General features: G+C 41.6%; 1 protein-coding gene across 1 annotated transcript in view; it reads left to right on the top strand.

The window, feature by feature from the left end:
• The window catches only part of enah (ENAH actin regulator), a 76,894-nt gene that overhangs the window by 30,969 nt on the left and 20,582 nt on the right, over positions 1-25,343 (top strand). The window contains 1 exon segment of the mRNA XM_034201511.1: positions 17,238-17,310. Coding sequence (XP_034057402.1) covers positions 17,238-17,310 — 73 coding nt within the window.

Here is a 25,343-nt window from a genome sequence, read left to right on the forward strand (position 1 = left end):
TGGTGGTTTAGTGATGGTCTGGGGAGGCATATCCATGGAGGGACGCACAGGCATCTACTGGCTAGACAACGGCACCCTGACTGCCATTAGGTATCGAGATGAAATCCTTGGACCCATTGTCAGACCCTACGCTGGTGCAGTGAGTCCTGGGTTCCTCTTGGTGCACTACAATGCACGGCCATATGTTGCGAGAGTATGTAGGCAGTTCCAGGAGGATGAAGGAATTGACACAATTGACTGTACCCCATGCTCGCCTGACCTAATTCCAATGGAACACCTCTGGGATATTATGTTTTGGTCCATCCGATGTCTACCAGGTTGCACCTCAGACTGTCCAGGAGCTCAGTGATGCCCTGGTCAAGTTCTGGGAGGCGATACCCCACAACACCGTTGTGGAGCATGGTTCGGGATAATACACAGCACTGAGTACCATTTTGAGTTGCTGGAATGAAATTTCAGCAAAATGGAATTGCCTGCCGCATAATTTTTTCACTTTGATTTTCGGGGTGTCATTGAATTCAGCCATCTGTAGGTTGATCATTTTAAGTTCCATCAAATGATGTGGCATTCTTTTGTTCCTAACACATTACCCAGTCAAAATCAGTAGATATCCAGCATAATTTATTTTCCCATTGAGATCTGATGTGTTTTCAAAGTGTTCCTTTAATTATTTTTTTTGCAATAGTCTTTATAATGTTATGATTCATTGATTATTTATTCATTATTAATCTTAGATTTTCTTGTTAAATCATGTGAAAATGATGTGTCATGCTGCGTGTTGGCTGTGCTTGTCCTTAACCTTGGACATGTGAAGGAGGCCCTCAAAGATACTGAAATGAAGAGCTGTGGATGCAACTTTTGGTTTCACATTGGGGGAAATTCCTATTTGATTCCTGATGTGTCATTATTAGAGAGATAGAATATTGTGAAGAATATCATTTTATTTTGGCATCTTATGCAACAAATAGGTACATTTAAGGAAAATGTGAATAATAAATAGAAGGCTAGATGTCATCGCTGATCAGCTCCGTTGTTCCCCCATTTTTAGAGATTTGGGTATAGGAAAAGAGAGAGGGTTTTGTTTTCTGACACTTTGTGAGTTCCCTGACACACCGGGGACACATGTATAAAAGACATACAAAAGTGCATTTTGCATGATAGGACACCTTTAAATCATGTGAAAATATTATGCCAAGAGACCTGTTAGCTCATGGGATCACAGTATCTACAGTATCAACTGTGTTATTCAAAGATTATGTAAAATACAAACAAAAACTGTGTTTGGAATGGAAACGTTTGATATATAAAGCATATATATAATAATGATTATAATAAAAAACATTATTATATATAATATGTAGGTATATAATATTTTTTGATCTCTTAATCTAGCTTTGTGTCCTTCCCTTCACACAGGTACACCCTCAGGACCTCATTCTGACAGCCATTTTGGCTGCACTGGTTAGCTGTTGGGGGCTGGTGATAGCAGAGGGTGAAGTGAATAGTAAAGAAACGATTTTTATGAAGAGATAAGAGTCTCTGGTACATATAAATGACATTTTTGGGTGATTGGACTCTTTAGTTTAACACTAGAACCGCCAACGGGTACATTTTACCCGTAGCAGTTTTTTGATTGTAGGCTATGTAACTTTTTTTCAATAACATATTAAAGTCTCCCAGTCCGTGACTTTTCCTGAAAGTGTGTTATGTAGCACCCTCTGTTGTTAACAATTGTCAATATGAAGTCAGATTGAAAAAATCGCCAACAAAAAAAGCCATTTATACCCATATCCGCCAGCGGGTAATATTTACCTCATAGAAAATGCAGCGTAAACATGACGTGTTGCTATAGCAACACGTCATGTTGTGACCCAGCGGCTTACTCACCGCTGGGTCACCAGACCCTCCTTCCACCAACACACTTACCTCCTTTTCCCCTCTCTCTCCAAGTGAGGTTCTTACCCTCATTACCTCTGCCCGCCCTACCACCTGTCCTCTGGACCCTATCCCTTCAAACCTCCTTCAGACTATCGCTCCTGATATTCTACCGTTTCTCACCCATTTCATCAACACTTCTCTAACTTCTGGTCACTTTCCAAACAGTCTCAAGGAGGCAAGAGTAAACCCTCTCCTAAAGAAACCCACTCTCAACCCGTCTGATGTTATAAACTACAGGCCTGTCTCTCTCCTCCCGTTCCTGTCTAAAACACTTGAACGCGCTGTCTTTAAACAACTCTCCTGTTATCTCAATCAGAACAACCTTCTGGATCCGCACCAGTCTGGTTTCAAGGCAGGTCACTCCACAGAAACTGCTCTCATTGCTGTCACGGAGGAACTGCACACTGCCAAAACTGCATCCCTCTCCTCTGTCATCATTCTGTTGGACCTGTCTGCTGCATTCGACACGGTGAATCATCAGATCCTCCTTCGCACTCTCCAAAAACTTGGAGTTTCAGGCTCTGCACTTTCCCTCCTCACCTCATACCTGAAAGACCGTACCTACAGGGTGACTTGGAGAGGGTCTGAGTCCGACCCTTGTCAATTAACTACAGGGGTCCCTCAGGGCTCTGTTCTTGGTCCCCTCCTCTTCTCCCTGTACACAAACTCGCTCGGATCAGTCATTAGCCCGCATGGTTTTTCTTACCACTGCTACGCTGATGACACCCAATTAATTCTGTCCTTTCCCCGCTCAGAGACCCAGGTCGTCGCACGCATCTCTGCTTGTCTAGCTGACATCTCTCAGTGGATGTCTGCTTATCACCTCAAACTCAACCTTGACAAGACTGAACTGCTCTTCCTTCCGGGAAAAGATTGTCCCACTCTTGACCTAACAATCAACATCGGCACTTCAGTTGTTTCCCCGACTCAGACTGCAAGGAATCTGGGTGTGACCCTAGATAACAACCTGTCCTTCACTGCAAACATTGCTGCTACAACCCGTTGCTGCAGATACACGCTTTACAACATCAGGAAGATACGTCCCCAGCTGACACAGAAAGCGACTCAGGTTCTGGTCCAGGCTCTCGTCATCTCACGCCTAGACTACTGCAACTCTTTCCTGGCTGGTCTACCTGCATGTGCCATCCGACCTCTGCAGCTCATCCAGAATGCAGCGGCTCGTCTGGTCTTCAACCTTCCTAAATTTTCCCACACTACTCCGCTCCTACGCTCGCTTCACTGGCTTCCGGTAACTGCTAGAATCCACTTCAAGACACTGGTACTTGCTTACCATGCTGCGAATGGATCTGGCCCTTCGTACATCCAGGACATGGTTAAAACCGTACACCCCAGCGCGTGCACTACGCTCTGCATCAGCCAAACGACTCGCTGCGCCCTCGCTGCGAGGGGGACCCAAGTTCCCAACGGCGAAAACACGTGGGTTTGCTGTCCTGGCTCCAAGATGGTGGAATGAGCTCCCCATTGACATCAGGACGGCAGATAGCTTGCACATCTTCCGGCGCAAACTGAAAACTCATCTCTTTCGACTCCACTTCGAGCGATAGAACTATTAACGAAGCACTTTTATACTAATAAAGGACTGGCTTTTCTAAAGCCAGTTGAGTAGCACTTGAAATGTTTTTGCTCTATGAAACCTGATGTACTTATATGATTCTGTTTTCTTCAAGTTGTATTTTGTTGGACGAACGCACTTATTGTAAGTCGCTTTGGATAAAAGCGTCAGCTAAATGCAATGTAATGTAATGTAATGTCTACTGCGGTTCCTTATAGATAGAGAGAGAGATTGAGAGAGAGATAGATAGATACAAAACACAAAACACAACAAACTCTTACTGATATGTGATGGGTCCAGGCTCAAGGGCGTATGGCACTCTCAACTCTTTCCAGGACATGTCGGGGCCCTGCCTGCCAGTAGCTTTGCCGATATCTGTGTTGATAGGTAATAGATTAAGAGCGGTGAATCATAGAAACAGGAAGCGCTCAAACGTTTGTGTGAGTGTATCTAATTTAGCAGTGATTCCATGTCAGCCACAGCTTGTTACAAAAAACATGACTGATAGTGTGTTTAACAAACTTAAACTAGCCTTATTAAATGTCAGGTCTTTGGCAGGAAAAACATTTTTAATCAATGATTTTATCACTGAGCACAATCTCGATTTTATGTTTTTAAACAGAAACTTGGATTGAAACAAAATAACAGTGTAGCTGTTCTTATCGAATCAACCCCTCCCAACTTTAGTTTTATGAGTCAGGAAAGAATGCATAAGAAAGGGGGTGGAGTTGCTATTCTGTTCAATGATTCCCTTCAATGCAGGAAGACAGCGTATGGAAACTTTGATTCTTTTGAATATGTGGCCCTTCGGCTGAAATGCTCCTCTCGAGCTCTGTTCCTAAATATCTATAGACCACCCAAATACTGTGCAAGCTTTTTTGATGACTTTACTGAACTGCTGTCTATAGTGTGTATTTACTTTGACCGTCTAGTCATTGTTGGTGATTTTAACATCCATTTTGACAACCCCCAGGACAGAGGGGCTAAAGAACTGTTTTGTGTTCTTGATAGCTATGGACTGACTCAGCATGTGACGGAGCCCACACACAATAAGGGGCACACTCTGGACTTAATTATCTCAAAGGGTGTGAATATCTCTAAGGTTGTGGTGACTGATGTTGCACTCTCTGATCATTCCTGTGTTTTCTTTGAGAGCTCTATTTCTGTTCACAAAAATGTTCAAAAAGAGGTAACCACAAAGCGATATTTAACTGAAAATACTAGGGAAATGTTTACTCAGAATTTCTCTTCCACACTTGCCCCTGCCAACATTTCAGTAAATGAGCTAGTAGATCATTTTAATTCAAAAATTAAAAATGTTATAGATGCCATTGCTCCAACTAAGGTAAAGGAAGTGACTGGCAAGAAAATATCTCCATGGAGAAAGGCCATGACCGTGAAAACAGAAAAAAGAGAATGTCGAAAAGCTGAACGCAGGTGGCGAAAAACAAATCTCCAGGTTCACTTTGAAATCTATAAAGAGAGACTTGGCCTTTATAATTTGGAATTGAAAAACGCACGACAATCGTTCTTCTCTGACATCATTACCAAAAACAAAAACAACGCACGTGCCTTGTTTGCTACCGTCGACAGACTAACTAACCCCCCAGTGTCAGTAGCCTCTGAATTTCTATCCACCAGGGCGTGCAATGATTTTGCCTTCTTCACTGACAAAATTCAGAAAATCAGACAAGCAGTCAGTGCCTCTGCATCAGGAACAGCAAATGTGTTGTCCCTATCTCCACTTAACATCAATTCAGACATCATGACACAATTCCATCAGATTAATGATAAAAACCTAGAGGACATTATTCAACTTTCTGAAATCCTCCTCCTGCTGCCTTGATATTATTCCAACAGGATTTTTCAAAGATGTTTTGCCTTGCATGGCCTCAGATCTACTTCATATAGTAAACAAATCTCTTCACTCAGGTATTTTTCCACAGGCCCTGAAAACTGCAGTCATTAAACCGCTCTTAAAAAAGAATAATCTAGATGCTTCAGTAATGAACAATTACAGGCCCATATCAAACCTCCCATTTCTAGGTAAAATCATTGAAAAAGTTGTTTTTCAACAGTTGAGTAATTTCTTGCATTTAAATAACTGTTTCGATGTGTTCCAGTCAGGCTTTCGTCCAAACCACAGCACTGAGACTGCTCTTGTAAAGGTCTTTAATGACATCCACTTAAACACAGACAGTGGCAGAACTTCAGTGTTAGTATTATTAGTGCTCAGTGCTGCGTTTGACACTGTTGACCACAGCATATTACTAGACCGACTGGAAAACTGGGTGGGACTTTCGGAAACAGTTCTGAATTGGTTTGAATCCTACTTAAAGGACAGAAATAACTTTGTTTCTATAGGTAAATACACATCTGAGTTGACAAATATGACATGTGGGGTTCCTCAAGGCTCCATCTTGGGGCCTCTTCTCTTTAACATCTACATGCTACCACTGGCTCAGATAATGAAGAACAACAAAATAAGTTACCATAGCTATGCAGATGACACACAAATTTACGTAACAATTTCACCAGGAGACTATGCTCCAATTCAAACACTGAGTAAGTGCATTGAACAAATCAATGACTGGATGTGTCAGAACTTTCTCCAATTAAACAAAGATAAAACTGAGGTAATGGTTTTTGGAGCCAAGGCAGAACGTATCAAAGTTAGCACTGAGCTTCAGTCTGCAATGTTCAAAGCAACAGATAAAGCCAGAAATCTAGGTGTAGTCATGGACTCTGACCTGAGTTTCAACAGTCACATTAAAGCAGTTACTAAATCAGCCTACTATCACCTAAAGAATATATCTAGGATTAAAAGACTAATGTCACAGCAGGATTTGGAAAAACTTGTCCATGCTTTTATCTTCAGTAGACTCGACTACTGCAATGGTGTCTTCACAGGTCTCACTAAAAAATCTATTAGGAAGCTGCAGCTGATTCAGAACGCCGCTGCTCGAGTCCTCACTAACACTAAGAAAGTGGATCACATCACTCCAGTTCTGAAGTCTTTACACTGGCTTCCTGTGTGTCAAAGAATAGATTTCAAAATACTGCTGCTGGTTTATAAAGCACTGAATGGTTTAGGCCCAAAATACATTTCTGACCTCCTGCTAAATTATGAACCATCCAGATCTCTCAGGTCTTCAGGGACTGGTCAGCTTTCTGTCCCCAGAGTCAGAACTAAACATGGTAAAGCAGCGTTCAGTTATTATGCTCCAAATATCTGGAACAAACTCCCAGAAACCTGCAGGTCCGCTGCAACTCTAACTACTTTTAAATCCAGGCTGAAGACTTTTCTTTTTGTCGCTGCTTTTAATTGAACTATTCATATCTTAGACTGCACTGTAACTTTTATCCATGTACTTTTTCTTTTAATGTTTAGTTGAACAATTCATATCTTAGACTGCACTGTAACTTTTATCCATGTACTTTTTTCTTTTAATGTTTAATTGACTGCCATGTATTTTTTTTCTTTTAATGTTTATTTTATTAGCTTTTCTTTTTAATGACTGATTTTAAATGCCATTTTCTTAATCTCTTTCATTTTTTGTAAAGCACTTTGAATTGCCTTGTGTTGAAAAGTGCTATATAAATAAACTTGCCTTGCCTTGCCTTAGATAGATAGATATATTGATAGATGGATAGAGAGAGAGATAGACAGACAGATAGATAGTTATAGATAGTGTAACGTCTTGGAGAATACAGGATCTTGGATGACTGAGCTCACGTTGAGCTGCATGTGTGCAGGTTACGTGCCAGTTGAATAAAGATGGACACTCGGAATGAGAGAAGTAGTCCACATCGTCTGTTTATGTAGACAATTATATGTCCATAGAATAGAACAGATAGATAGTTATAGATAGATAGAGAGATGTGTACCTAAACAAAATACAAGTCTAACACCAAGCGTTTAAATCAGCACTCTTAGTGATATTTTATACTTCATGTTATCTGCACAAACTATATCATATGAAAAGCTTTATTGGTATAAGTTTCATCCCTGTGCGATCAAAACTCACTGTTCTGTATGATAAATAAAAGAACATTGTACCTTGAAAATCAATAGCGGGTACATTTTACCCGTTGGCGGTTTTAGGTATACAGCGACCTCTGGCGATTCTAGTGTTAAAAATGACAGAAAAGCATAAACATACCTTTTGCATTTTAAATGTCCCATTCCATTTCCGCCTATGATTTATGTGTGTTAAAGTGTTAATATTACAAAGATGGTAAAAGGTATTGATATAATTTTTGCTTTATTGTATGCCTTACCTCTCTGTGAACATTTAGAACACATTTGGTGACATTCTGATTATTAATTCCAGAGATACATGGGATAAGGCCAACACGACCCCCTTCAGAGGAGCCCACATTTTCACTATTTTCGGTTATGGGAAAGTACCAAACATTAACCAAAAGAAATAATGTTGCCGTACAATAGGCCTATTTTTATACAACCATCCGTTTCATAAACTAGACATATTAAAGTAATGAAAAAACATGGTTGTGCTTTATACCTCGATAACTAAATGTGACGATATAGTTCACGATGTGTTATGTTTATTTGTCTAGTGTCTTTGTGCCAAAGTATGAATGTTTGCATTTTATGTTTACTGTTGAAGCAGGTGCATGTAGTTGCCTGTTTTCGCCACAAGGCTCTGTCTGAGGGCGTGAAGGTGAGGAAGAGCGTTCCTTCCCTTGAGGGAACTGTGACAGAGTTTTTGGTTCATAATAAAGTTGCCACGAGTGAGAAAAGACAAGTGATGTCCGCTTGAGTCCTTGAGTGCAACATAAAGCCTTTTTTGGGGGTGTGTTCCTCTACTACAGGGGTCGGCAAAGGATATGAAGTGCCATTATAAAATCGACGATCGTGAATTGTCAACAGGAGGGCAGGGGGAGCCTCAAAGAGCCGGCTCTTTTAAGTGAACTACGGGAGCCGGCTCGCGCCCGCGAACGAGCCGTTTTTTCTTTCTTTTTTTGCGGAGGGATCTAGATCGGCATGAAGGCACATTATGCAATGTGCAATGTGCACATTATCCCGCTTATTATAAGGCCACATTCTCAACAAAGTAACGACATGACTCCCAATATTAATTGAAATGCTTTTATGGATTTAGAAAATGATTTTATTGATTTAAAAAATAGTTGTATTTATTTAAATTGACATGCATCCGCTAAGAAAAATAGTCTGTTGTTACTGTTTGAACTAGCGTAGCAATGGCAGGAACTGCTTCGATAGTGTTTTTGAGGAGCTTTTTGATTACAGATTTGAAAACATCGTTGCTTGCTTTAAAAGTAGCACAATTTATGATGTCAAACCTTGGAAAGTATCTAGATATCCCTGCCCTAATGGTGCCAAAGTAACTGCACACTGAATATGTGTTGCAGGTTTGATGTCTATGTCTGGGCCGCTGCGTAAAAAGGAGGGTTTCTGCCCCGTTACTTCTCTTCTTACTTCTATAAGAATAAAACACGGAGGAGGGAGATCTCTTTTTCTCCCCCTCTTCTGACAGCCCAGCAGCTGATCTCAGAGCACGCTCCCCTCTCCTGCAGGGAGGCGTGGTCAGCTGCAGCTCACAGAATCAGCCCCCTGCAAAAACAGCGCTGGAAAGAGCAAATAGAGCGAAATGAGGCATGGCTAAAATGCAGGATCTACTGCTACTACTACTCACAGGATGTGTTGAATAATTTAAGTGATATATGTGTACACATATACATCATTCATTAGTCAAAACAGGGCTACATTTGATTGAATTAAAAGGTATAATATGTGGTAAACTGAAGAGCCGTTTGGGAGCCGAAAGTGCCGGCTCTTCTTGGTGAGCCGAGCCAAATGATCCGGCTCACCAAGAAGAGCCGGAATTCCCATCACTAGGAAGCAGTGTGTGGACCTCTTTCACCTGTCAGCGCCTACTAACGGCTCGACAGTGACGTCAGAGTCTGCTGAGGCGGAGCCGAGGCGGGACAGGGCGGGACAGGGCGGGTCCTGCTGCCAACGAGCGTGACGTTCCAGACCTAGCTCAGGCTAAGAAGCTAAGCTAACATGCTCTCAGTATTAAGCTAACAACCTATGCTAACAACACAGTCTATGCTAACAACCCAGCTTGCGGTCACTGCTCCTCGTTCCCGGCATATTCTGAAGGTAAGATACCCTGTAACTTTACAAAACTTGTCCTTTTGATTTAAATGTTCTTGAACCTACACTATACAATTGTTTTTTAAGTACTTCACCGTTTTTCCAATATAAATGTCATTTGTAACTAAACTTTGTAAACTAGCAGAGATATGGCCAGTGTTGCGTGAATTACATTTAATTAATGAAATATGACTGTAGAAAAAGAAAGGTGCTTTTATATTGATTAAACCATTTTTATTTCTTTCAGCATTAAGAAAAAAGAAGATGGCAACCTCCTCCAAGCCAAACTGCACAACCTGTAAGTTGATGGTCCTGGCTTACTTTACATGACTTCAGATGGTTGACATTACACACAAACATAATATACATATATGTATATATATATATACATGTATGCACAATTGTAGATAAACAGCACACAGTATATAAATATATATATATATAAACTGTGTGCTGTTAATCTGTTTTTTGAGGTTTTGCTCTCTTGTTACTTTTAACCATACAGGTGTGATTTCATAGTTATTTTGTATGTTATTGTCAAAGGAACAAAATGAGCAACCCTTTATACTTAATTTGATATTCCTCATTATCTGAAGCATTTGTTACTCTCATTTATTTTCCTCCCATAGTGACTGTATGGATAATCGGAGACAGCTATGTCCGGTGTGCTGCCCAGAGAGCTACAGAGACCATCGGCAGCAACCTTGGCCTCGACCTGCGCGTCTGCTGGTTCGGTTGGCGTGGACTGCGCTGGAGAGGTCTCCTCCCCTTCTTTTCCAACTCCCTGCGAGGAAGAGCAGCCCCGGATGTCCTCCTCATCCACTGTGGCGGCAATGACTTGGGGGATGTGCCCAGTGTTCAGTTGCTGAACCAGATGAAGGAGGACCTGCACCAGCTTCACCATCGGCACCCTGGCATGAAAATCATGCTCTCCCAGATCAACCAAAAATAAATAAATTACATTCATATTTTCCCTTCTTTTGTCTACTGCTTACTGAAAATGTTAGCTATCCAAAATCTGACTATCAAATGAAGGGATAAGCTTACCATACAATACAGAAAACATTACACATTAAGGCTCAAATCTTTTCCCAAGCCGTAGCAGTCTGAAAAGAGTCCCAAGTTTAAAAACACAAAATCTTGACAATGAATGCTACGCTGTCATTTATCAGTGACAATGCAAACAACAAGAAGGTCTCCCCTAATCCCATGTATTTTGGCATCAACTATGTCATAAGCATACCATAGAATGTAATTATGAAGTGCAATACCCACAATCCCTACAGGATCGTAACGTCACAGAAGATAATACCTTTTAGAGTTTCGAAATTGTTCAGTATGCAGATAAATATTTGTTTTACAATAGAAACATTTTTCTCAATAAATGTTCCCACATGTTGTGAGCATCAACTTTAAATCTTTTGTCAACAAATAAAACATCTTAATTTCCTTCACGACAACATTTTGTTTATAACACCACTACATTAACAATAAGCATAGGAAAATGATAAATGTCGACATTTAAGATTGTGCTTTTAGTCTTTATTTAATCAGATCTATTTCACATTGAAAATGTGATAACAAGCCACATAGAAAGTTACATCTTGCATTTTATGAAAAGTAAAGGTTTCGAATCATTTTATGACTTAAGTACACTAGAAAATAAATTAAAGATGTGCAACAACTGTATCAGTAATTAAAATGATATAACTTATGTACAGGGTTGGGAGGGCTACTTGCCAAAAACACAACCAATAACTTAATGTGAGTATCAAGATATAAAAGTAATGTAACCTGATAACTTTATTTTTCTTTTGGATTACCTCAATATCAAATGCAATGCAAATAAACACAGGAGAGAATAAATATTAATATGATTTCTTACTTAAATGTATAATATAATACCATAAAGCAGATTCAGGCAGTAGGTGTATAGATTCACAATTAAAGTATTAGCCTACAGAACAGTACGGCTTCCAGAGAAGAGATACAATTTGATCATTTTACAACAAACTGCTCTTTTTAGGTTTTGAATAAGATTGTAATCCTGAGTTTCCCTATTATTAAAAAAAGTCAAACTAATCCGATTACATCTTTTCCTATGTAACTAAGGATTACACTTTCTTTTTGTTCTATACGATCTTGATTCGTGTTAGATGTAATCCATTACTGCCTAAGCCAATACAAGTCATAACTTTTGGAAAATTGTCTCAAGTTATAAATTATGCCTTCAATGTCTTTCACGTGGAGAAGACATCACATTGGCCGAGGCGTTGCAACTTCCCTCAAGCGTCCTACATGAAAGAAAGATCACATGTTAAAAATGTGTGCACAAACTATTCAGTATGACCCGTCTTAGTTTAAAGCCCAAGTGTAAGAGTGAACAGAGGCAGAGTCTGCCTGCTTTCCAATTTGTTTTGTTTGTTGGTCCGCTGCTACCCAAACCAACATCCTCCTCACAAGCATTGACTGTTGGAATGTCATTATGCTCCACCTGTGGAACAACAAAGGCTTCTTCAGGTGTGTCTTGTATCATAATGATATTGCTCTGATCAGCAGCAAGACTGTTTTCACCACTACCATGGTCTACATCTGCAACCTCCTCATTGCTGTTAACAGTCGAACTAGGACTGTCACTTACCTCGTCATTGCTACTCACCCTGCTTTTGCTTCTAGGCTGTTGTTCTTTGCCATTGGTGAAATTAAAAATGGTGGGCACTGAAGTGTTTTTCAGGCATCTCCTTCCCTAATACAAAATAATAAACAAAAACACATAAAATAACTTTTTGAGGTCTGTAGATATTCAACTTTCTTTTGAATAATGTTGTTTTAAATTTAAGAGTGCATTATAAAAGACAATAGAGGGCCAACATGTTAACTATAAATAACAATAATATAAATAAAAGGGTCGCGTTAGAAAACAATTCACTCACAGATCCATAATCATGAAGGTGGAATCTAACTATATCGATAATAAAAATGTATGGAGCCAGGGGTAGAAACATGTTTTTTTCTGCTGTAAAATTGGGCATTTTAACATGGGGGGTCTATGGAAATTGCTCCTTTCTGCAGCCATCGCCTATCGGCCAATATATGAACTGCAGTGTGTGGCACTTCAGTATTGGCGTACCGGCTCTTCCCCAGAGTTTGCCGCTTGGTTTAAACGGCATAATAATAATGACGACCGTCCGTTCTGTGATTCTCCAGAACACAGAGATGGCCAGTCCGCCCCTGTGTAGCATATTATTTTTGATGAGAGATGAGAAGATCGGCAGCAGTGCTTTCCTCCGTGGTGAAAGGATCAGCGCTGCACCATGGAGGAAAGTGGCAGAAAGTCGCATGGAGTTAAAGAGAGCGGGGCTGGGTTGCGTGCATGGCTTCTTTCTGCAGGTAACGGGGAGACGCGCACTGGATCCGAAAATACAATTTAAATATGTTGCACACTTATTCCTAGTGTGCCACTGGTTACGGTGCCGCGTGCCAATGGTGGCACGTGTGCCAGGGGTTTCCGACCCCTGCTCTACTATCATTGTGTAGCCTACTGTTTGAGTTGGTGATTGTAATTATGTGATGGCAGAGAGATGTTATTTCATAATCTCTTGTCATCAACAGCCTTTCAATATCTTTTGGAATATTTGTTCCATTAATTTATTTTTTGATCCTCACAGATATTGATATCTATTGATACCTCATGAGGTGATTCAATCACAAATAATTGTAACTTTACCTGCATCTTTGGTTAAACAGAGGATTCTAAACAGAGGATTACTTTGTCTCCCCCCCCCCCCCCCCCACCTCAACCTCACAGTCTCATTATGAGTCCTCCCCCTTAAATATCCAAGTGTTTACCTAAGCCGCTTACTGCCATCTCACAGGGTGGCCCACTTGTTGCCGGGCAGATCTGAAACTATAATAAGTACATGTTTGCAGGTCACATGATCCTACTGCTTTGACACGTTCCGTGTCTCTGAGATATTTCAACTGGCAGTGTGTTGGAATCAAATGTCCAGCAGTCATCTATAGGAGGTGAGGATGGCAGAAGATCCTCCTGCTCTTCTAGACCTTCTGACTCCCCCGAGCCCCAAAATAATCCCCAACATGTAGACACAGAAACGGACTGAACAGCTGTGTTCACACTGGACCCAAAGCGAGTTAAAATAAGAATGTACTTTAAGCAATCAAACTCTCAACCTGAAACTGCATTCAGGGCAGAAAATAAAAAACGATTATTTCATCATCTTAGTTTATAAAATTCAAAAATGTATTAATAGGGTAGTATTGCTACCTTGACTTAAAGAGCCTGTGACACGAGTTTCACCCATCATCCAAACCCATCAATTTGAGTAAATATTGTCCCCTTGAAAACCGTTACTGAACTGATTTTGGATATTTGTACTTTGATAACCATTAATCTGCCCTTCAATGTTGACCATTTCCTGGATCTTCTCGGGGATTCTTCAAGTCCCGCCAAATTACGTGTGACGTCATTGCGGGCACAGCGCTCCAGCTGCACCGTTCAGGATCCCAGCATCTGCATGTAAACGCACGATGGCGCACACAGCAGCAAGCTAAAACAGCGATCACAGTTTCATTTTGAACGTGTCTGAGAGCTCATATGAGGCTGAAGGATCGCTTTATGTTGTATCTGTTAGAAGTTTAGGAATTAGGTGCGTCAATATGGCGATCATACGGTCATGTAGCCAGTGGTGGACTGGGACTAAAAATCATCCCGGGACTCTCGACCGGCCCACTTCGGTACCGCTAGTAAATTGTCAACGGGGGAGTGGGGGATGTCAGGGGCGGCGGGTGCTGTAGATAGTAAATGTAAATATGTAAATATTTGTGTCACTGCATCCTGGTAAAATACAAATATAATGCAATGTCTGTGTCTTTGACATTAGCGCTGCCAGCCACCTGTGCCCTGTACTACGAAGCCAGTTCAACATACCCTGGATATGTTTGAGTAACAAACAAACTAACAACAACAAACTAACAAACGAGATCTCGCTAAGCGGTCCTACGACGCTGGTTATCAACTCGGTAAATCAAGCCAGGGTTTCTCTCTCCAGCTGAGAGCGCGTTCACGTCTAAGACACGAGTGATCTGACTTTAATTACATTTGACTCGAGTGTTTCGTCAACATAATGTGTTGCTTAAAATAATACTTCTGTATACAGTATGTGACACTGTAAGTGTTGCACGGCCAGATACGGCTGGAGAAGCTGACTCAGATAAGGAAATATATGATATATTATGATATTATATGATCGATGATCTGATTGATGATGTAATATGAATGATAAGTGCGACACGTCGGCGTCTTCTCTGTATTTCCTTTATCCTGTAATATGACTTGAGAGATTTAAACTCCGCACACTGAGTTGATCTCTTTTCTATAGACCCCGGAGGCGGGCAGCGTCAGGTAAAAAAAGTTATTTAGCCTTCCCAAACCTGATCCTCACGCGCCGCCTATGGGGGATGTGCTAGTGACTTATCCGACCGGCCCACTTCGGTACCGGCCCATCGGGATTCGTCCCGATCGCCAGTCCGCCACTGCACCCAGCCCACGTAAACTGTCAACGGAGGGAGCCTCGCTGCGGGGAAACGGTGGACCTAGTGTCCCGATCGGAGTGGGAATAATAATAATAATAATCCGTGCATTTTATCCATTAATTTGCCCAACATTGTGGTGAAAAAACCACATGTTGGTGTACTACAACTACAAAAAGCATCGGTTTGTTTTCTCATCAGGAAATGCAGACCGGCTCAATCATTCTCACGATCATTTAATGTATCATATGTTCGCCGAATTGACATGAAAGCACTAATAAATGTAGTTTCATCCACTTGAGTTTACAACTACAAAAATAATCGATTTGTTTTTATATCACATCCTACGGGAGGAAATTCAGTAGCTCTCACTACCGATTTGTAATCCTAATGTAATCATCATCTTCACCACGATCATTTATGTTTATGTTCGCCGAATTGACATGAAAGCACTGACAAATATGAATATACTGTAGTCAACTTCATTCAAACGTTATTAACGTGCCTAAACTCAGTAATTCACCATTTCTACGCATGACAACACACTTTGTCCGTGTTTGGCTCTCTCGCCGCACAGTGAAGCGTTCCCGCATTGACGTCACTTCCGGCTTCCCCCAAAACTTCAAAATGAGTCGAAGGAATTTCCCCGCGATGTTCGAAATTATTGATATTTAACGGAACGGTATCACTTTTTCTTTTTTAAACTGACGGTTCGAGATGACTAGTAGCCCAATATTTCATTGCACAACAGTTGTTGGGATGCTGTCACAGGCTCTTTAAGTAAAACATTGGAGTACTTCTTCCACCTCTGGCTATCGCTGTTGAAAGTTTGTTGCTATAGAGTTGTTTGCCTTTGCCGAGTGCTATCTATCTGCCTCAGCCCAGTCAGAGACTGGTGTGAGAGACTACGTGCTGCTGTAGCTCAGCAGTAAACATATCTCTGGTGTTGTGGAGAACCATCTGGGGCTTTGAAACTGGACTGTTCTCTCCATTCAAGTCTTTTTTCAGCTCGCTTTCTGATCTTCCATCTCTATAAATATACATAAATAGACGTTGATCCTGCTGCTGTGGCAGTTGTTTACCATTCATGAAATAAAGCATTTGGAATTATTATAATTTGTTTGCATAGGCTGATACACCGCAGTTGAGACAACCTTTTTCCTTTTGCTTGTTATCTGCACTGTACCGTTGCAGCTGTAACACCTTCAATGACCCCGCTGCCTGATTCGGAAGTGTCACCACCTCTGCTCAGCTGGGCTGTAGCCAATCAGATGTTGCTATAGATGTTTTGACAATGACATCACAAGCTCAGTGTGATATGTAATCTTGCTCTCTATGCCTCATCGGTTGCTCTAAATAAAGCTGGACGTGGACATGTGTCTCAGAGCAAGGTTAGCTTTGACAGAGTGGAGACAGTGTGCCTCATTTAGCTCTGAGTGTGTACTGTTACATGCTTTTGCTTATATATCATTCAAAACCCCTCTGTTTGTCTCTGAGGGGATGATACATGGACATGCTGAACATATACACGTAGAAACCCTGAACTTCTGACCTCTGATGGAGGACAGGCTGTCTCTCAGGCTGGGCATGACAAAGGACAATGAGCCGTCCATTTATCTCATCCTGACCACTGGGCTTTTACTTTTCTGTTCTTCATACACATATACATACATATACTGTTTATATACAGCATAGTGTGTATTGGATTCAAAGTGTGTAAACAGTGTGTGTTCCTCTTTGGTCTCCATCAGAAACACAAGTGGGATATACAATATATAATCCAATCAATCACTCAATCAATAACATATGTGTTGCACCTTATAAAATAAATCCTTCTGCACATCTGTGTGAGAGACCAACAACACTATGTTGCCATGACAAACAGCTGTATCTGACGGAGCTTTTATTAAATGCTAACTATAAACTGTGTTTAAAAGTTGTATGATATGACGAGTCTCCTTCCTTGAAATGGTAGAGGAGGAGTTGCGTGTGACTGTCATGTTGAGGATGTCTCTGTGTCACCCCCTGCAGGCCCCGCCTGTCCCCGGCAGGGACCCCAGGTTCAGAATGGCCCCTCTTCTGAGGAGGTGGACCTGCAGAGAAGGTAATGCCAACACTAACTGACTACTACTAAAATATATAACTAATGGAATACACACATACACACACTTGCATTCACTTGTTGTTTTCCTTCCCCATACAAGGCCACTCTCTCCCTCAGGTAGTAGTGAGGCTGTGTGCAGCTAGAAACACACCACACACACTTCATGCCTACACATGGTGTAGTAATGGAGGACAGCTGTTGGCTCAGGTCTAGAAGCTGTTAAAGGATTTATTGGAAATGATTAGGTCTACACACTATCTCACACACACAAACACACACATACAGACACACACACACACACACACCACACACACACACACACACACTCACACACACACATACACACACACAAACACTCACACAGACACTCACACTCACACACACACACACACACACACATACACACACACACATACCATGTATACATCACTTCAGGGGACATTACATTGACTTACATCAAATCAAGTTTTATTTATATAGCACATTTATAAACGATTTTTGGTCGAGCCAAAGTGCTGTACATATAATAAAAATAGCCTACAGTAGAGACACTTTACAGCAAATACAACAGCACAGATTGTTCAGAATATCAGTATGACAATACGACACCCTCTGTCCTTAGACCCTCACATCGTACAAGGAAAAACTTCCAGAGAAAACCCACAGTTTAAAGGGAACATGGGAGAAACCTCAGGGAGAGCAACAGAGGAGGGATCCCTCTCCCAGGATGGACAGACGTGCAATAGATGCCGTGTGTAAATCGAAGAGATAATACATTTTACAGCATATAGACCGAATGTTAGGAAATGCATGTGTCTGTAATAAGAAGATGAATCCACGAGGATGTCAGCTACAATCCTGAGGAAGCCATCAGGGAAGCAGCATGACGAGACCCAAGGCAGGACCGCGGAGACAGGTTCAGCCACGACCCGAAGTCCACGACTTAATCCAGAACTCAGGATAGAGGATCCAAGACACAGGACTACAGCAAGAGGATCAGCCTCGACTCCGGATCCCGGCGTATACAAAGATACAAAACAAGAAAAAAGATTTGGCTGGGTTAATCGGAACAAGAGAATACACAGACAGACAGAGAGGGAAAAGGTCATTGGATAAAAGTTATTCTTGATAACCCTCTAGAAAGATCTCATGAACTTCCCCACTCAATCTATCAAGACCCGAGCAGTTCTATTAGATATAGATAAGAAACAGTGAGAGGGAGCACAACAACCTATCTCTTCGTCAGATGCACTCCCCCGCTTATCTAAGCGACTCTGTACCCCGTTACCCTACAAGGCCATAGACCAGCAGAGGGACCGTTACCCTCTACAAGGCCATAGACCAGCAGAGGGGACCGTTAACCTCTACAAGGCCATAGACCAGCAGAGGGGACCGTTACCCTCTACAAGGCCATAGACCAGCAGAGGGAAAATGGGGGATGGGTAAGGGTAAGGGTTTTTAAGAATAAACCGCAATGGTCTAAAGGGAAAAAATATGAAATATAAGGTACTATATTTTAAGTAATCCTATCTACTATTCCTATATTCTAATAATGTATAAACTATTTTAAAAATACTTTATGAAATCCTATGTTATGTTATAAATATTAAAATAAAGAACTAAATAAATAACTAAATACATGAATAAATAGATAATTAAACAAAAGCCAGAGAGAAAAAGTGAGTTTTAAGTGTTGAAACTTAAACTTGCATCTTAGGAGACTTATCCTAACCTTAACCATAACCAACACATGCCTAACCCTAACCCTTACCCTTAACTTTACCCTTACCCTAACCCTAAACCTAAACCTAACCAAGTCTTCACCCTAAAATGAATGATTCCCCTCATGGGGACCTCCAATGTGTCCCCATAAGGGAGGCGAGTCCCCACACGTGACTGTGTAAACAGATTTAGGTTCCCACAAGTATAGTAATGCTAGGCCACACACACTCTCTCTCTCTCTCTCTCTCTCTCTCTCTCTCTCTCTCTCTCTCTCTCTCTCTCTCTCTCTCTCTCTCTCTCTCTCTCTCTCTCTCACACACCACACACACACACACACAAACACACACACACACACACACACACACACAACACACACACACACACACACACACACACACCACACTCTGACCCTTGGGTTGTGTTCCTGTGCTGCTCTCATGCTCCAGGTTTAGCAGCTGACACACAGGCAGCTGAGGTCCCCTGCTGATCCAGAGCCAGCCTCACACACTCACTCACACACTGCTAGCTTTGGAAGATGTGGCGGCTCTGCTTGCTCAGACTAAGCAAACTTTGAACTATTATTTCATCCATTTTATAAACCTTCTCATTTGTGTTCAGTTTAAGCTAAAGACACATCTGCAGCCTGGGTTCCTCTGTTTGGAACATCTAAAATATTTCTGTGTGTTTTTGTGTGCCCTGTAAAACCGAAAGCTTTATAGCACAATGGAGAAAAACCCTTTGTCTTCTACAACCTGCCACTATGACACAGAGGAGCACAGGGAGCATTATGGGATAAGGGTCTCTGTAATGGGGTTTCGCAACCCCTGACAGCAGAACAGATCTTACTGTCCGTCGTGCACCTCTTCTTTAATTCCCCTTTCTTGTCACTGAGACAGAGATGGATGAAAAAGAGTGGAGCCGGCTGGTGTGATTGATGGGGGGCTGTAAATATTCCCTGAAAAGGCGCATTCGTACTTTTCCCACAAAGGTTCACCAGAACTTAGTTCATGAGAACTCTTTAGTTCTCATGAACTAAGTACAGATCGCGTTCACACGGTTCACACCGGAATAAATCCCTGGGGGTGGATTAGGCAAATGAGGCCGCTGACGTCACTTCTTCTTCTTCTGCTTTGGGTTTGCTGGCAGGCCGCAAACCACTTCACGGCGTATACTGCCACCCAAAGTCCCCGGCCGGTGTCAGTACCAGATGTGTTCGGGGTACCAGATGTGTTCGGGTGTGTTTCCGTCGCATCCGTCATCCGTCATATTCGTCATATTTTACGGCAACTCAAGAGGGCCATCACGGTCAAATTCCGAACATTTAAACATAGCCGACACTTCATTCTTTACTTTGTCCGTTATTATATGTAGAAGATTATACTTTTTCTCCGTCATGTTGTTTCCATAGCAACAACTTCAAACAGGCATAGCCTACACTTCATTCTTTACTTTGTCCGTTATTATATGTAGAAGATATTAATTTTTTCTCCGTCATGTTGTTTCCATAGCAACAACTTCAAACAATAACAACTAACCGCTAGCCGCAAAGCTAGCATCACAGCCACTGCTCCGTTTTCGGAGACTTTGCACACGTTTTTCACAAACATTTTCACACGCTAGGAGTACTTCCATTCGCTTCGTCTTGATCTGTAGATGTGATTTGATGTGTCGTGTGTCCCCCAACTCCTCTCCAAAGTTCAGATATTTAATAAAATACTCAGGGGAGTTTCCTGAATTTTCATGCCCAAAGCCAAGCATTAGGCCCTGGGTAAATTAAGAGGCTGATCTCGGGCACTTTTGTCCACTTTCCCTGGTGGTAGAAACTCAAGCCAGACATCCCTGGAATCGTCTCAGAGAGTAAATGATCAGTGGGGCCTTGTTTTTACTGAATGATGTGTTTTTTTATGGGGAATTCAAATATGAGCTTATTTTTAGGATTTTCGGAGACTTTGCACACGTTTTCACAAACATTTTCACGCTAGGAGTATGGGAGTACTTCCATTAGCTTCGCCTTGATCTGTAGATGTGATTTGATGTGTCGTGTGTCTCCCAACTCCTCTCCAAAGTTCAGATACTATATAAAAATACTAAAAGGTAAATAAAACATTAAACATAATGTAGCGACCCTGCATAGGATGTCCAGGGTGTCACTCAGGCATCCCCCGTCTCTCTGCCAATCATAGAGCTGCATAGTGATGCTGGTTGAGGTGCGGGCCTGTGGTTGGGGGAGCGGACGGGGGAGGGCGGGGAGTTGTGACGTAGACACTGCTATATATATATATATATATATGTGTAGGGGTAGGAGTTAAGTTAGTGTGAGTTAGAACCCACAAAGTGTACATGTACCTGTGATCATCTGTTGTCAAACAAGAGTTATTAAAGCCTAATAACGAGAAGCCTGTTTCCGACTCACCTTGTGAACGCTACAATAATGACAAAATAACAACCTGAAATATATGTATTCTATCTACACATTTCGTAATTATCTAATCTAGTGGCCTTATAAAAGTGTTGGCTAAAGTAACGCAGAATATATATATTTTTTAATTGTAAATAATTAGAAACATTATTTATGTGCACACGTACATGGGACCCCACCATAGCACCCCACACATAACAAGCTGTCCCGAGTTCCTCCGGCTGCAGTTCCACAGACGGCCGATGTGTGGCAGCAGAGCGCTGGGAGCAGAAGGAGGTGAGTTGCGGTGAATTGCCTTACAATATAACGGATATGACGGATGACGGATGCGACGGAAATACACCCGAGCAGATATGGTACCCCGAGCAGATATGGTACCTACACCGGAAGTCCCCGGAGTTGGGGAAGGCTTCAGTTGAAGCTGCTGGGACTCCCAGCAGCTTCTACTGAAGCCTTCCGAGTAAATCGCCAGAACGCCGACACCTCCTCATCTCCACCGCTCCCATGTTTTCTTTTGTGTTGCCATAAATTAGTCTCTCTGTGTTTCTGCGCTGGGCTAATGCTAATGCGAGGATAATTAAATGGCGGCTTCACAAAACTTTTTGGGAGTTTTACGGGGCGTGGTTTGCAATCCGCCCAGCCAATCAGACATAGGAACCTTTTCCCCCCATGAAAGTCCCTGCTCTCTAGCAAGTGAAAGGGGTGAAAAGGTTCTCATGAACTCATTTTTAGTACCAGCTCTTTTTGGTGTGAACGCGACAAAAGAGTTCTCATGAACCTTTGTGGGAAAAGTACTGCGGTGTGAATGTGCCTAAAGAGTGAGTGGAGTCCTGACGGCTGACGGAAGCCTGCAGGAGCACCTGTTCACAAACTGTGCTACCCTCACATCACAAACACCAGCTGCAATAAGAGGCTGCCCTATAAATAGCTGTGTGTGTGTGTGTGTGTGTGTGTGTGTGTGTGTGTGTGTGTGTGTGTGTGTGGTGTGTGTCGTGGTGGGTAGAGAGAGAGAGAGAGAGAGAGAGAGAGAGAGAGGAGAGAGAGAGAGAGAGAGAGAGAGATGAGAGAGAGAGAGAGAGAGAGAGAGAGAGCGAGAGAGAGAGAGAGAGAGAGAGAGAGAGAGGAGAGAGAGAGAGGATGTGATGCATGGACTTCGATCAAAGTGAAGATGGTGGAGAAATGTGATAAATGTGTGTTAGCTGTTAGCACTTAGCTGTTGAAAACACCAGCAGCTGCTCTGGATGGCACCTTGTCAGTAACACATTTTGATATCTGCAGATATTTACGCACACACACACAGAAATATCTAAAACCAATATGGTGGATTGGCTTGATGATTTCATAAGGCAACAGGAACCATACAGCTGTATACAAACTGTTACTGTCGGTCTTCCATCCTTTAGTGTTACGAAGACCCCTAGCGTCACTTTATTAGCATCCTGTCTTGCATCCTTGTGGATTCAAAGAGGAAAGCAATCTATGTGCATGTGCACATATGTCTATATTCGTGCGGGGATTCAGCCCATGCGCCCGCCCACGCTCCCTCAGCAACAGTATCCTTGGCAACTCTTGTCACGAGGCCAGTGAGATGGCAGCTGAACTGTGAGGCTTTTCACAGCAGTGAATCCTGGAACACTAATGCCAGGCAGAGAGGGGAAACCTGTTCTAGCTCCTCCTGTCGCAGGAAGGGAATATGGAGACATGTGGAAGTGACAAATACATCAAACACTGTCCCCTGACCATCCTTATTTTTTCACATAATCGGTTCTGGAATTGTTATTTAAAAAAAGAAAACAAAGGAATATTATTTTCAATATTGGGTGTGAAAGGTAATAACAGTGGACTCCAACACATGTATCACATGTCCATGTGCACTGTTCAGGTGTTACAATCCTATTTCAACTAGTTTACAACTTTATTGTCTTTCTAACACAACATTTGGCTAACAGTCAAGATTTTTAAAAGCCACAGAGTTAAAATCATTCATCAATGTCAGTGCAAACTAACTGAGGACAGACTGAGCAAGTACAGCCATCTCCAACTAGAGGTGAAAAATAGGCAGAGAACGAGACAACGGACTGGAGTCTAATGTGCAAGATGACTCTCAGGATACAGTTGGCATGTCAGCGCTCCCTGGTCCAGCTGGAGGGATCTGCTTTGCTCATACACACTGAGGACTTCCCAGTAGCTCAACGTTGTGTTTTCCTGACACAGAAGTTTACTCTATACACACACTACTGTTTGTACACTGTCACTTGGTAGTCTCCACACACCTTTAGTGAACATTGGTAACACTTTATGGTAAGGGTACATGGATCAGCATGAATTCATGCATGTAGTACTTCATGAACTATCAGTAATGTACAGGTATTAAAGGTATCTCATGCATGACTTAATGCAGGAACAATACCTTAATCAATGCATCAACTAAGGTATCTCAATTATCATGACTTCTGAGTTATTAATGATGTTCATGTCTTCTTCATATAGATCTGCAGTTCAAGTGACAGGCCAAACAACTGACCAGTCACACTTTGAATTCAACAGAATACATGCACTGCTGTGACCGACACACCGGGTCACCACTTTATTTGAAGGGGCACAAACATGATGAAGTATGCTTAGTTTATCATGATTACAACACTTGGAATTGCTGTGACTGGTCAGTTGTTTGGCCTGTCACTTGAACTGCAGATCTATATGAAGAAGACATGAACATCATTAATAACTCAGAAGTCATGATGATTGAGATACCTTAGTTGATGCATTCATTAAGGTATTGTTCCTGCATTAAGTCATGCATGAGATACCTTTAATACCTGTACATTACTGATAGTTCATGAAGTACTACATGCATGAATTCATGCTGATCCATGTACCCTTACCATAAAGTGTTACCTGAACATTCAACTCATTCACCTGTTCCTAATCACTCTGTGCACCCTTGGGAGACATTTTAACAGTTATTGTTCACCAACACTGAACATTTTGTTAGTATCCTGTTGTACCCAAAGTCAGGGGATTCATTTACTAATTTAATAACCCTACAAACATTATGGTTTGAAATTAAGCCTCTCCATCTTTTGTACAATGAAATGACAGGAAGCATATATCCAGAGCAAAATCTGAATATATATATATCATAATAAATATTTGACAAATCTATCAAATATTAATATATGTTATACTTTTTTATTTATTTACTGATGAATTATTTCATGAAAATAAACACAATGAAACTGGTTACCAGCCCTCAATAAGAGAGAGTAGGAACACATTTAGTAAACTACTACAACACACTGTGTGATCTTTGGTGGGATAATAATCCTCTCAGTTCTTAATAGATCAATCTGCCAACACAGCTGGTAGTTACAGTGCAGCAGATTTGAAACGCTGATGGCAGTTTAGCCATCCTGGCATAGAAAAGGGCAAGAGGAAGACTACTGCCACAAATGATCATGATAACTTCCCTCTTGTATTGGAGGGACATGGGAGTCAATGAGATTGAGGTGTAGCAGACATAAAGATATATTCTAAAATCCCCTTAACCCCTCCCTTGCATCTTATTGGTCAGGATAATCCTGTGAAGCTCTGCAGCCGGGTCTCTAGCTTTGATGCTATCTATTTTCCCTATATTCAGTCACAATGTAACCCAACACTGCAATAGTTACAAGCGAGTGATTGTGTGCAAAAGAGGGCCCATAGAAAAAGAATCATCGTAACATATTAGATTACTGGCTCTTTTTTTGTATTAAGAAGAAGACACTGTATCAAGCCCTGTAGGAAACATTCAATATTCACTTTATTGTTCTGTATCACATCACACAGGCCTGAAATACACACATGCACAAACAGCATTAGTGTAGTGGAGAGGTGTCAGAGCGGGGGGTCT

This window comes from Gymnodraco acuticeps, unplaced genomic scaffold (assembly GCF_902827175.1).
Source record: "Gymnodraco acuticeps unplaced genomic scaffold, fGymAcu1.1, whole genome shotgun sequence".
NCBI classification, from domain to species: domain Eukaryota; kingdom Metazoa; phylum Chordata; class Actinopteri; order Perciformes; family Bathydraconidae; genus Gymnodraco; species Gymnodraco acuticeps.